General features: G+C 44.5%; 1 protein-coding gene across 2 annotated transcripts in view; it reads left to right on the top strand.

The window, feature by feature from the left end:
• The first annotated feature begins 827 nt into the window (after positions 1 to 827).
• Positions 828 to 14,411, top strand: part of kcnn1a (potassium intermediate/small conductance calcium-activated channel, subfamily N, member 1a) — a 61,543-nt gene continuing 47,959 nt past the window's right edge. The window contains exon 1 of one of the 2 annotated variants that reach the window (XM_063462973.1): positions 828 to 2,170. In XM_063462973.1, the coding sequence (XP_063319043.1) occupies positions 863 to 2,170 (1,308 nt within the window). In that variant the 5' untranslated portion in view covers positions 828 to 862. Of the gene's footprint in view, positions 2,171 to 9,814; positions 9,952 to 14,411 lie in introns of those variants that run through there. The other variant, XM_063462974.1, reaches the window with a different exon arrangement.

Here is a 14,411-nt window from a genome sequence, read left to right as displayed (position 1 = left end):
TCCTCCAGCACCAGTGCCGTCTGCGCCCAGCCCCTCTCTCTGTCTCCATCTAACCGATCCCCTCACAGCTGTGACAGTGAAGCCTGTACAATGTCTTAGTGAGAGCATGCAACAGCTGCGAGCTGCGCGTCACACACGGCAGCCTGCGAGAGGTGACTGCGGGCTCTGAATGCAGCACCCATTCTTAATATCTCTGCCTGGTAATACAAAAACTATGCACATGAATTATTAAATTCCATACTGCAAGGCTTGTGCTGTATAGCATGAGGTAATCGGCTACACGCCTGTTGATTTTATGTGCTTTCCATGGACCAACAAGTGGAAATGTGATGTGCAAACAGACACAAATTGTTGCCGTCGTGTTTTTTCTTTAAACATGCGGATACTTTACGAACAAGGCAATCATGCAGAGTTGGTCGTAAATTTTAGTGACGCTCGGGATGTATGTGGGCATGTTGGATATGGGTGACGTAGCAGTAAAAAAAAGTGATTTCTGATTATACAAGGCGGTTATGGCAACACTGACAAACTCGATGCATTAGGTCCGCAGTGGCTTAACATGATCGACCCGTCAGTGTGCGGGATTTAAACACCTTTCTTGCATAGTCCCGCTCCTGTAATAGGCCAATCTTTAACACTCGGGAGTGATCGATCTGCTGCAACCTGTGCGCATGGCAGGGAATGGACAGATATTGAGTCGAAGGCGGTGTTTTGGCTGTATAGTGACGTTTTAAGGCAGGTCTTGGTCAAACCTACCAATGATACAAGTCGGTCCTATTCTGCTGGGACTAATCGCAATGAACGGGTGTCGGAGCTCTGCACGGCAAAGGAGCAACCACAGCGAGACGAGGCGATCAAGGGGATGCGGCATCGGTACGCGGGAGCTGTCCATCAGCACCAAATCCCCGACGAAAACCGAGGAAACAGCAAGCAGAGCCGAGACCAAGTCGCGCCTGTTTTCAGCCTGCCGCCCCCGCCCTCTTCTCACCACCGAGATCGCACTTCTACCACCGCCGCTCATCGCCAGAGCCTCCAGGAGCTCCCCTGTCTGAGCCAGCCCTCTCGGAGACCTGTTCACAGCGGCGACCCTCTACCTCTGGCGAGCTACGACACCGCCCAGCGACCTTCACACCGAGTCAGTGAACCTAACACCGGGCAGCCGGCACACCTGCACCAGGATCCCTGGGCCCCGGCCGGCTCTCAGCTGCAGCAGCAGCAGCAGCAGCCTCCGCCGCCGCAGTCAGAGAAGCAGCCCGTTTTTCCGAGCTGCCACTGCAGTTTTTCAGAGCAGGAGGCGAGCTTGTCTCAAAACCAGTCCCATCCTTTCCAGCCTCTCCCACCTCATCCCTCCCCGCCTATTCCGCCGCCTATTCCGCCGCCACCAACGTCGTCCTCTTCCTCTCTGCTCTTTTCCCGGGAATCTAAGAGGGGGGATCGTCTCCGAAGGAGTGCCAGTAATTACCAACAGGCAAGCATCGTGGAACGCTGCAGGGGAGGAGGAGGAGGAGCAGGAGGGCACCGAGACCACAGGCAGTTGTTGCAGCAACAGCATCAGCAGCAGCAACAGCATCAGCAGCAGCAACAGCATCAGCAGCAGCACTGTCATTTAAGACTCCAGCAGAAAGACCCCTCCCCTGAAGAAATCCGTGCAAACTCACAGAAAGGGCGCTCTTTAAATGTATGCGAGTCAACCGAGGCTAGGAGAGCATTCGAGTTTCAGACTCAGGACCTGCAGCAGCAGCAGCAGCAACAGATCCCACAATTACGAGCGCAACAACAGCTACTGGTGGGGAGCAGCTTGCCTATCAACTACTGCGCCAGCGACTCAGGAGAGCTATGTAGGACTCATCGGGCTCCACTGCTGCAACAGCAAGAGCAGCAGCAGCGGCAGCAGCAGCAGCAAGGCGCACTGGGGCTCTGTCCCCAGCGTCCGCAGCACTGTGAACAAGACCGCAATAAGTCTGGGAGGATCACCGCGCAGAGCGACCAGCCACACAACCGCGACTCCCGCGTAACCCCCCCGGTAACACAACAGGCTTACGCGGGGAACTCGTCCGCGACTACCGGCAGCAACAGCAGCAAAGACAGCCCCAACTACGGCTCGAGCTATCACCTGTGGCCCGAGAGTCCACATAAAGGAGAGGAGAGGATACGCATAGACCTCCACAAGGTAGATTTTTCTCCCCTCCTCCCTTCCCCTCCTCTCCACATCTTATCATGCGGTTTCGGAGACAGCTCCAGATGACAAAACAAACTGCTCCTGAGATTTTCAGTGAATGACCACGCCTGCGATATGATTTTTGATAGAACACATTAACCTACGCGTTTGGTGCGCGCACTCATGTGTGTGAATCGTCTTTCAGTAATCTATTAGGCAGCTTTAACAGAATGCGCGAAACTACCGCACATATAACCAACTCTGTGATGTTTCATTTCTTTACCTGGAAGCTTGTTTATTTCGCGTGGTCACACACAAGCGTCCGCATGCAAGTCCAAAAACACACACACAAAACGCACACTCGCGCGCGCACACACCTGTTCCATGTTGCGGTGTTGTTTTAGGCAGTACATTAGAAATATTCAAATGGCGCTGATTAGAAACAGGGAGGTTTGTGTTTTCCACAGAACATGAGGACATTTTTATATTTTGGCTCTGAGACAGTAGACTCAGTGCTCAGCTTAATGTTATTAGGCCCTGATACCTGGCTCTGTGAGCACACTCACTTCATACATTGCTGCATGTTCCTGCTCGCAGAGATCTCTCTCCTAACAGCCACAGTGCATTACACACTGTATTAAGAGGACTAAATATGTAGCATTTTGTTTGTTTGTTTAAAAGAAAGTCAGTTATTGCGTTTGACAACAGATGGCAAATCAAGAGGACAGAAATGTTGATTGGGTACAAAAAATAAAAAATGGGGATAACTGAGGGTAGGAGTGAGTTATAACAACTCAACAGACATCAGAAGTGAAAGTGGTAACAACAAGTGGAATGTGCATGTCTGTCAAAATCACAAAAAACGGGGGGAAAAGAAGGAGGGGGTGGGAAATTTAAAGAACTATGAATGCTTCTTGATCCAGTTAGCCATTTGTTCCAAAGTCGCTGATAAAATAGTGACTTGATGTTCTTTAGGCTACTCAAAGTTGGAGGGCAAAGAGTTTTATTGTAGTTTGGACAGAAGGAAACGATAAGGCAGACAAAGATAAATTGGAAAGTGTTAAACCGGATTGTTGATGATAATGATTGCTGATGATGTTCCCCTGCAGCACACCAAGTACTCTTTTAAAAGTGACACTGAGAAATCTAGTTGTTGAATCATGACTGAGTGCACCGATGGACCTACGAGGTTTTTGTTTGTTTTTTAAAATGATTATTAAGTTAGTTGCCACCTTTGTTATTTCCTCCCCTCCTTCAGCATTTCCTCCCACTGCTGTCAAGGTGAAGTTTTTACAGGACAGGAAAAAAAAAGGAACAGGAAGGCATTGATGAGGGCTCAGCAGCATCTAAATCTCACCAAGAGGCTCCTTTTTAAAATGCCACAGCTGTTTTCTGAGCCTGAGCTGGCACCAGTTGCAAAAGGTGTTATATCGAACCACCTTGACACGACTGTTCTGAACTTGGCTCGATTTTTGGAGCGTCAGCAAAACGTCCAAAAATGACCAAGTGGCTTCAGGAAAAGTACACTTTTTTTCCTTGAAGTTACCAACTTCACAGGGTCCTGCTAGGAAGGAAAAATAGGGAAAATCAAGAGTAGCGTCTCTACCTCTTCTAGTTGCATAATATTACAGTTGTGTCCATACTACAGAGTCTGCTTTGATCTCCAGATCCCTACAAAATAATGTTATAAGTTATTACCAGAAGTATGACGGTCAACTCTGGTGCTGCTGCTGGCTTCACTGCATCATAGATGAAGGTACAGGTGATATGTTGTTCACCAGGTATCAGTTGTCTTTGGTTAGTTAGTTAAACATTAATGTGAATCACAAACAAGTGAGCAAGAATGGAAAACACAATGTTTGGGAAGAACATATGAATGCTGTGAAACTATTATCTCTGTATAATAGCAAATGAGCCAATATTGCACTAATTATAGTGTAAAAACTCATTATAAAGATTAAATGAACAATAGTCCAAGTGCATGCTCATTACTGTGTAAAGAATCTGGGATTTTTAATAAGCTCTAAGAATGTTATGTCTTTAAAATCCTTTGCCAACGCGATATTGAGTGATTTCAAGAGCCACAGAAGCATTGAAAGCTGTGAAATGGTCTGAGGTGTCCGCACATAGTGGGACACCAGTCAGGGCTACAAAAAAGCCTCCGAACGAGAAGCAAGATGAATACGATGAACTTTGTGCACTCTCAAAAATAATCAAAATGCCGTTATGTATTGTAATTATCCCCATTTGTATGCAGCTTTCCAGCATGTAATTGGCACTGTGAACAAGACATTTATTATCACACAACTATTACACAATCCCGTTTCAATCATGAAAATGGAAATGAGGACGAAAGAAAGAAAGAAAAAGAAAAACAATCGTGGAACTGCTGCTATGAAACTCTGTTAAGTAACAGCCCTTTTCCACTCGCTCAGGCTGACCATGCCAAGTATTTTGGTACGGCGAGAAATGCTTATCTATCCGCAGACGTTTGTGGGATCGTGGTTACATCTTATTGACTCACCCTTAATGAGACAGCCCATACCCCCTCACCCATCTGAAATCCCTTAAACAAAACACTTGTGACAGAACAAGCCCGATAAAGTGTATACGATTACAGTATCAGCACACCCTGAAACTCAATAGCTAGCCCACTGAACTGATGGCAGGTAGTACGATATTGTGTCCTGCCTCAGTAACATTGTGCTTTGAAAGCTGCATTGCTGCTTCTATTGTGCCGGGCTGTGTAAGTACTCTAATGCCTGCCACTTACTGCTATGGTGATATTCCCTGCAGGGACATTGTAGCACATAAACACCAGTGGATTTGCTTTCGTTTAATAAGTTGTTTTTTCTTTTTTTTTTGGAGTATATACCAACACTGTGTGTAGCAGACACCTGTGATTAATCGGGATACAGTTTGTCTGATTCAATGCCAGAAATTAAAGGAGGTTTGTCTGAAATTTAAAATGTGGTAAAATAAATGAAAGGCTTTGTATGCAGAGTCATGGAAATCGAGGTGGGTTTCCTTTTTTTGCACTCTTTAAATATCTCCACCGAGGAGGTTGTGTGATTGTTTTAGTTTGAATATTAGTTTCTTTGAGTGTTTGAAAATTTTACAGGTATTGGAACTTAAAAGAGATGAAAGTAATGAGAATTTTTAAATTATTTTTCTGATCTGATAAAATCTGACATTCCCATATATCGGCAGATATTTATTTTCTTTCGCAAACACAAAACATAAACATATTTTCTTAACACTTGTTATGTGTAGTTATTTATTTACTCATTTACGCTGGTTGCTGTGTTTGTGTTACTCCAAACACGTGTTGCTAACAGGAAGTTGCTGAGTGTGCTTTGGTGGGCAAACCATGCGATGTCAACGCTCATACGATGTTAAAGGGTGTTTCTTCTTTACTTCTTCTTCTTCTTTACTTTTAAAATTTCCCATGTATTGTTTGTTATAAAGGCCAGTACTGATGAATTAGCAAATAGCTAAACTCATGTGTTGCAGCTGATCAGCAGTCAAAATCCAAGCACAAGAGAAAGGTCTTCACAAATAAAACGATATAGCTTAAAATGTTTTTAAGAAAGATATAAGTTATAATTCTGCTTGAAAAATGGCACCGATGATCAATTATTAAGTAGTTTCTTGTTCATTTTCTCTCACCAAACTAACCTGTCAATGTGCTAATCATTTCACTTCTTCTCAGTTTACCCAATGTGGACTGTCAGTTTTACACTGAATAAAACTGCCCTTAAGGGAAAGCCAATATAATAAGTCGATCTAGAAAGAAGAGAAGAAAAAAAGAAAAAGAAGAAAAAAAATATTTCTAACCTGGTGTCACCTTTCTCTCTTTGACCTGTCGCATCACACATTTGTTGGATGCAACAGGCCCGCTTTACTGTACTGTAGCGGTATGTATGCTTGTGTGTGTGTGCCGGGCGATTGCCAGCCCACCTTTCAGGAGAACATAAGGTTGTATGTGTCACTGCAGAATGGATGGCTTGAAAGAGGAGGAAAGCTATTACAGTAAAACCTTTTGTGCAGCTCCTGCCAAATGGCGGTCCAACATGGTTATAATCACTCTATATGATCTAGGTCAACACAGTATATATCAAAGTGCCACTTGCAACCAACTTAGTGTCTCGTTGACGCTGTCTGGAGGATTTAGCGTGGTTGTGTTTGCAAGAGGTCTGAACGGTAGCAGGGGAATGATTATTTCCTTAAAAGAGGGCGAGGAAACATTTGATTCTCCAGATGTTGCTCTTCTCCATTTAAAGCTTCTTGTTTAGCATGTAATTTTTTCTCCTTTCCGGGCATTCAATTTTTCTTGTAACCGAGATCGTTTATTTCTAATTGAATCCTACCCGGACGCTTGTGCACTTGAGCTGTCTAAATTAAGGAAATGTTGAGGTAATTCAGCTTCTGGCTCTCTTTAAAAAACTAGTTTATCTTATCATTGTGTGTGTGTGTGTTTGGGTTGGCTCCATAATAACGCTGAGGTAACGCTGTCTGCTGGAACTCGAAACAATTGATGTAGACAGATCTGCTTACAGCATTATGATTTACTGGCAGGCTTATGCCAGGAGAAACATTATGTTGATTTAAACTTTCTCTATCGGTCATCTCCCCGCTGTTGTTGTTGTAGGGCCTCTGTTTGTTTTGCTCTCATTAGATGCCCATGTTTCCACTGGCCTATGCATTGGAGGGCTAGCCAACACCTTCAAAGTAAACACACCCGACAGAACAATTAAATGTCAGAGACAGGGCAGATCCTAGCTCACATTAGAAGGAGTGGCACCGCTGTATATCTCTGATAAAGCTGAATGAAGTGAGGTAGGTGTTGAGCAGTGGGGACCTCTTAGTTTTTGGCTGCAGCTGGCAAAATACACAGGCAGTAAGTATGAACATGAAGCTCATTTAATAATTGATTGCTGTTTTCCCTAGTTTTGTGTGTGTGCGTGTGTGTGTGTGTGTGTGTGTGTGCGTGTGTTACGGTCCGTTTAAGTGCTACACTGCACTCCAGCTCTGAAATAGATTTGTGTTACCATGTGTGTTGCTATGGAGAGATCAGCCTTGTATTGTGTAGCAGATTCTCTCTGGGTTACTGAGTTTGGTCAAGGAATCATGTGCAGAGCAAGACTATCTATTAGATTTACAAGTCATTTCAAGCTTGTCTTTGCCACATGCAAGACACACTTAACAGCACTGTTTGCACTTGACACACACACACACACACACACACACACACACACACACACACACACACACACACACACACACACACACACACACACACACACACACACACACACACTCCAGCATAGCCCACACAAACACTGGCATTGCTGTAAGATGTGTTCAAATAGTTCTCCACTTGTTCTAGTTCATTTGCATTTCATTTGAATGATCCTGCACAAGGAGAGTTATATTGAATTACTTGTGGTCCAGTTGAATACAAAGAGTGGAAAGAAAGCGTGCTGGGGGGTTCCCTCGGTCACGTCGTTGCTTCCCACGAGTAGAGCCAGGGCCTGTTTTCACTCTGTTAGCCGTCAGTGGAGTTTGTAGCTTGACTGCTGGACCTTTCATGGTGTTTTCCTTTTCTAATATGTGTTGCTGCTTACAAATTAATTAAAAAAAACTTTGTTGGGTGCCGACGGAGGCCAATCCATGACTGGTAGTGTTGCATGTGTGTTTTTTCTTTTTAGATATGCTTTTACTGCACTGACAGTATTTTTTAGAATAACCATGCTGAAAAATGAAGCCGTTGCCAGTAAGACACCTTCTAGATTGTTTTTCATGGTGGACTGAAAAGACAGTACTTTTCTAAGTTCAAAACACCGCTGGCTGAAATTCAGCCCCAAACCATGACAGAGCCTCCACCGTGTTTCACAGATGGCTGTAGACAGTTACTGTTCTCTCCTGATCTCCTCCTCAGATATTGACAATGATTTGAAAGCAGACAATATTTAAAGGAAACCTGGAAAGACCTTCAGAAAGACTGAATAACTAATGTTCAAGACCACTTTAACAGTGACAGAAAATCTTCCTCCATGGAAGAAAATCTAAAGAAATGAGAGGTGGCTCAAGACTTTTGCACAGTGCAGCATGTGAACGTTGCTTTTATTTCTCAGATTTAGTTTTAAGATTTCAACTTCAGTCTGGCTGATGTAAATCTGACCATTATTGCCTTATCATGGATGTAACCTTACATATATACAGTAGTTACATATATTATTGATCAAGCCCAGTTCTACATTCAGAGTGTCATAGATTTATAACATGAGATTGATTAGATGTATTTTATAAAGTGTAGGCTAAAGTGTAGCTATCTAGAATTGTAGGTACAGTGTCTGCATTTAACTATTCAGTATTGTAATCAGATTCTAACTATTTGTACAAAGAGTAAACTGTTGCATCCAACACTGTTTACATTTAGGACTATGCCATACTATGCTGTCCTGGTATAAAGTTTTACGTGATTAAAAAAAGTGCCATACCTTGATATGAAGGACGTAGCAACACCATGCATTAACTTCCCTATTGTGTACAGCGATGACACAAGCCCAGACATGTCTGAGAGAAAGCGCCATGTGTCGGTCTCCGATCACCTAAGTAATTTAATACCTAAAAGGGGGGCTACCTTAGCAACCTCCAGCAAAGGACAGCAAAATATACAAGAATTTCTTTTCTGATAAAGGTAGAAACAACTACTTGAGGCAAAAACACACTTTTGAGTACAACCAGTTTACAGAAAAGAGGCAAAACTAGCAGCTGGTGATGTGTAAGCCAAAGTTAAACATGTGACTCAACCGAGCATCACTTGAGCATTCACTACATTCCCTCCATATGACAGGACGAGCAAACAGTGGATGGAAATTACAGATATGGTATTATTGTGCATTGTGCAATATTGTGCAGCTCGAGGAGAGTTGCGAAGTTAAATTATATAGTTGTTGTTAAACTGTTTTCCCTAGTTTTGTGTGTGTGTGTCTGTGTGTGTGTGTGTGTGTGCTACGCTGTGTTCAAATTCTATGCTGCTCGTCTGCTCTGAAATGTTACCGTGAGTGTTGCTATAGAGAGATCAGCCTTGTATTGTGTAGCAGATTCTCTTTGGGTTACTGAGTTTGGTCAAGAAATCATGTGCAGAGCAAGACTATCTATTAGATTTACAAGTCATTTCACGCTTGTCTTTACCAAAAGCAAGACACACTTAACAGCACTGTTTGCACATGACACACACACACACACACACACACACACACACACACACACACACACACACACACACACACACACAGTTGCAAAGCCCACACAAACACTGGCATTGCTGTAAGAGGTGTTCAAATAGTTCTCCACTTGTTCTAGTTCATTTGCATTTCATTTGAGTGATCCTGCACAATAAGAGTTGTATTGAATTACTTGTGGTCCAGTTGAATACAAAGAGTGGAAAGAAAGCGTGCTGGGGGGTTTCCTCGGTCACGTCGCTCCTTCCCACGAGTAGAGCCAAGGTATGTTTTCACTCTGTTAGCCGTCAGTGGAGTTTGCAGCTTGACTGTTGGACCTTTTGTAACTGGCAGTTGTCTGCCTGTTTATTGCACTAAGGAGTGCTGTCTGGTGCTGCACGCCCTCCCCCTTGTGCAGAAAGATGCCAGCCAGGATTGGGTGGCTCTTTAAATGTCCCAGTCGCATACAGCTGTGCATAACGTTTAGGCTGTCAGATGTGGCAACGCGGCAGAGCTGTGGCTTGGTTCTGTAGAGACCAAGCAGATTCTGTTTATTTGCTACCGGTAAGGGATTCTGCGACTTTACATAGTTGATTATCATGCTTGTGGTTATAGCTGTGTGTGGAAATGTGTTGCAAGGCTGGTGGTGAGGATGCTGTGTGCGGGTGATCTGCTTGTTGGTGAGCACTTTCCGTGAGACACATCAGGTAATCGTATACGGAATAATTGATGACGAGGACAAGAAAACAGCAGCTTAATAACGAGTCGTATTTTTTTTTTTTTCAGAAAATGTTGTCACTGCTGTTTTTGTTCAGGATTGTTTTCTTTTCTGGTGTTTTGCTTCAGTTAATTTCCTTTAGTTAGTTATACGCTCAAAGTCTTTTTTTTTTTTTTTTAACAAATCCTGTGTTTGCTGTATCGGGGTTGGTGGGGGGGGGGGGGGGGGGGGGGGTGGCGAATAAAGAGGAGTCTGGCTGGGGAGGTTCGGACAAACCAGCAAGCAGCCTGTAGGGCCACCCTTTTTAATTCATTTTCTTTTTCTTGTGATTGATTATAGTGATTGTATTTAAGATTTATTAATATTAAAAGAAATATTTTGAAAATTGTTAAATAAATTATAAATAATATTTGGGGAAAGCTTTGTTTGTCTCAGCTCATTTTCTTTGACCAAGCGTCTTCCTTAGAATTTAGATAATTGAATGTGAGGGCGGGGCCAGATTCTGGCGGTATCGACAGGTTCACACTGGTCAGTTGATTTGAGACAAAGTGTTAGTTGTTTATTTTATTTATTTTTTCATTTTTGAACAAAAACAGCAGTGTGCATTTCAAGAGACCTTTTGACGTTGGCTGTGGAATCCCTGCAGGCCAATTTGTGGTCATACTGAGCTAATCTCTTCTGTCTCCCATAATGTGGAATGAGGTTCAAGAGCTGTGGGACTTGGTTCAGCAGCTACAGGTGGAAAAAGAACATTTGCTACAGGAAAAGGCAACTAATCCCCTGCCGGCAGCATTTGGCTCAAGCACTGGCTCTCCGGCTGGTGATTCTCACCCTGCTCTTACTGTACCTACTGAACGTTTACTGTACATTTCTAGAGAAAGATAATGTCCAGTTTTTAGGGCCTCTTCTGGGATTGCAGTGAAGAAGATTAAAGCTACATTGAGAACCAGAAACTTAAAACCTGTTGATCAAGCTTATTTTATATGTGAACATTTGGAAGGGGAAGCTAACGATGAGATCAGGGTTAGTAATATGTGTACGGACCAAGAGCAGAGAGGGAATATCCAGATAAGATTTTCACTTTTCTTGAAGAGTTGTAATGTTGCCCTAAATCCTATTTGCAATAAAGCTTTTTCTCGAGGAAGCAGCGAGAGGAAGTGTCATTACAGGAATTTTCACATGCTCTGTGCTGTCTTATGAAAAAAAGGTTGAACGGTGTGTCCCTAGGGGAGCATGTTTTGGTATTTTTAGAGACCAGTTCATTGAGCATGTGTATGAACAAAATTTTAGAACGGTTGGTGCGTCAGTCACCAGGTTATACTTTGGATGTGCGAGCTGAAGCTATCCGTTGGGAGCGGGAAGGGCAGCCCAATGAGCCTAGGGGTAGGGGACATCTTGTCCCGTCCCTTAGTGCTCTACAGTGCTCTAGAGGTGTCGCATCTACTAACACGGGTTGGACAGAAATTGCTGAGTTAAAAGAATTGTTAAAAAAACAGCAGGAACAGCTTAACCAGCTGACCCAGGGTCTCATGGTATTGCAAACCGCTCCCCACACTATTGCAAGGTTTAAATGCCCTGATACCATTTTGCATAGACACTGTCAAAAGCCAGGCCACTATATTAGGGAATGTTACACACGTGGATTCACAGGAACAGGCACTTAGGGACCCTGCGCCTGCTGCTGTATGTACTATAGCTCAGGATGTGGGAAACTATTTCCCCCTGATCTGAAGAACAGAGCGTCAGGAGGGTCTAATAAAGGCTTACCTGCATCAGATCCCATTTCTCACATTCCTGCCCCTAGTTTAGTGGCATTGTGCCCTTTCGTGGCAGTTAAAGTGGATGGGGTGCCTGTTAGACATGGGGTCTATGGTGACCACAATTACCAAGAGCTTCTTTAGGGAACATTTCCAGGACGCCCCAAGGTCTCACCAGTCGTTGCAATTGCAGGCTTCCAACGGGTTAGAGATTATGTAGAGCTGGATGTAGAAGTGCTGGAAAAAAATGTGCCTCATAAAGGTGAGTGTAAAGTACCACCCTGGTCAAAAGCCCTCTCCTGATGTCCCAGGAGTACTGGGTAAGATGTCCTGTGTTCACACCTAGTGGTGTGGTCAAGTGAGTGGCTGCTATGTGTTTGCAGCAACTCTTTGAGTCAGATGCGGTGTTGTTTAAGCCCCTTGTTGATGATTAGTCCCTCTCAGAGTGTGTGCTTGTCTCTCCAGGAATGGTTACTGTCAGGGAAGGCACAGTATATGTGCCAGTAGTCAACATAGGTGATACCATGGTCTACTTGCACCCCCGTTGTCCACTTGGTGTGTTAAGCCAGGCACAGATTGTAAGCTTGCCCAAGGGGATTTCTACTGTGATTCAGGAGCCCAGTCCTGTCACAGCTAGGCTTTCGTCCCATGATGCTTTGGGTAGTTCAGTAAGAGAACAGATAAGGTCTTTGTACCTCTCTTCTCTCCCTTTGTTAGAGCAAGACAAAGTTGGGGTAATGTTGTCTTCAGATAGTGACCTGGATTACACAAGCTTAGTTACCCATGACCTCCTCTTGCTTGATGATGTCCCAGTGAGACAGAGATATAGGCGTATGCCTCCCTCGAACTATGATGATGTGAGAGCCCGCATTTGCCAGTTGCTAGAGAGTACTGTTATAAGAGAGTGGCAGCCTGTATGCCTCTCCCATCGTCCTAGTTCGTAAAAGAAGGACAGTAGCCTACAACTCTGTGTGGACTGCAGACTACGAAATAGTAAAACCAAGAAGGCTCAAAGTAAAACTGGAGAAGTGCCAGTTTTTCCATTGCCAAGTACAGTATCTGGGTTATGTGGTGTCAGCTGCTGCAGTAGCGACTGATCCCAAGAAGGTGGCTGCAGTAGTGGAGTGGCCAACGCCAAGGACAGTATCAGAATTAAGATAATTTCTTGGGTTTTCAAGCTGGTAGTGCGGTTTGTCAGGGTGGCTGCCCCACTCCACCAGCTGGTGGCTGACCTCACTGGGAAGAAAAATTGTTGCGGGAGTGTGGCCCTGGATGATGCCTGGACAGCTCAGAGAGAAGTTTTCAGGACCTCAAACCCATGATGTCCTCACTTGTGTTGGCGTATGCTGATTTTAGCCTTCCCTTTATTCTGAAGATGGACGCCAACTACAAAGGACTTGAAGCAGTCCTGTCCCAGGAACAAGAGGGTAAAGTGAGACCCATCAACTATGCCAGCTGAAGTCTTCATCCAGCTGAAAAGAACTACACCTCAATGAAACTGGAGTCCCTGGCAATGAAATTGACCAAAAGAATATCTCCTGGGCCACAGGTATCTGGTGTGGACGGCTCAAACGATCCCGCAGTCATCTAAAACACAGCCAAGCTTGCAGCTACAGAGCAGCGCTTGGTGTCAGAGTTTGCAGTGTTTGATTATAAAGTGTGGACAAAGCAACCAGAATGCTGATGCACTGTCCAGACAACAGCTCTCTCCAACAGCGGTAGGGGTGGAACCTATCTGTTCAGGAACCGCTGTGCCACACGTGGTTCAAAAGGCTGATAAAACAAACAAAGCAGTCCAGGTCACTATTTCTGCTGTGCCAGAATATTCAACAGATGATTTGTTGGCCTCGCAGAAGGCCAATCCTGTTATAAGTGCAGTTCTATCTTTTTGTCTGCAAGAGCGATTTCCTAGCCGTTCTGAAAGGCAGAACCTTCCCCCTGCTGCATTAGGATTACTGCGTCAGTGGGATGGTCAGCTGGTGAAAGATGGAGTGCTGCATCAGAGGTACTAGCGGCCTGATGGGGGTGAGTGTGTGCTCCAATTGGTCTTACCTGACTGTTTACAAGGGGAAGTTTTTCAACAGTTGCATACCTACAACAGAGTTAATCCTGCAGCGGTGTTACTGGCCTGCTCTGGGGATGATGATTAAAGACTTGTGTCAGAGATGCAGCAGGTATAGTGTGGCTAAAAATACCCAGCCGCAGGTTTGGGCACCTAAGGGGCACCTGCTACTGTCAAGGCCGAATGGAATTCTAGCACTGGACTTTTCTCTGCTAGAACCTGCACAAGATGGCAGGGAGTATGAGCTTGTAATGACTCTCGTTTTCTCTAAGTTCATCCAGGTCATTCCCACTCGGGACCAGCAGGCTTCGACACAGAGGTCTTGGTCAAGGAATGGTTCTATAAGTTTGGAGTCCCACTTTGGTTACACTCTAACCAGGGTTGAAGTTTTGAGAAATAGTTTTCCTCTCCTCCCCAACTTACCCAGGAGCTGTGGGAGCTAGTCCAGATAGTGAAGCTGAAAACTGTGGTTGAGTAACGGCTCGCT

This window comes from Pelmatolapia mariae, linkage group LG18 (assembly GCF_036321145.2).
Source record: "Pelmatolapia mariae isolate MD_Pm_ZW linkage group LG18, Pm_UMD_F_2, whole genome shotgun sequence".
NCBI lineage: Eukaryota > Metazoa > Chordata > Actinopteri > Cichliformes > Cichlidae > Pelmatolapia > Pelmatolapia mariae.
Note: the sequence above shows the minus strand (reverse complement) of the source record. Positions and strands in the feature narration are given on the sequence as shown.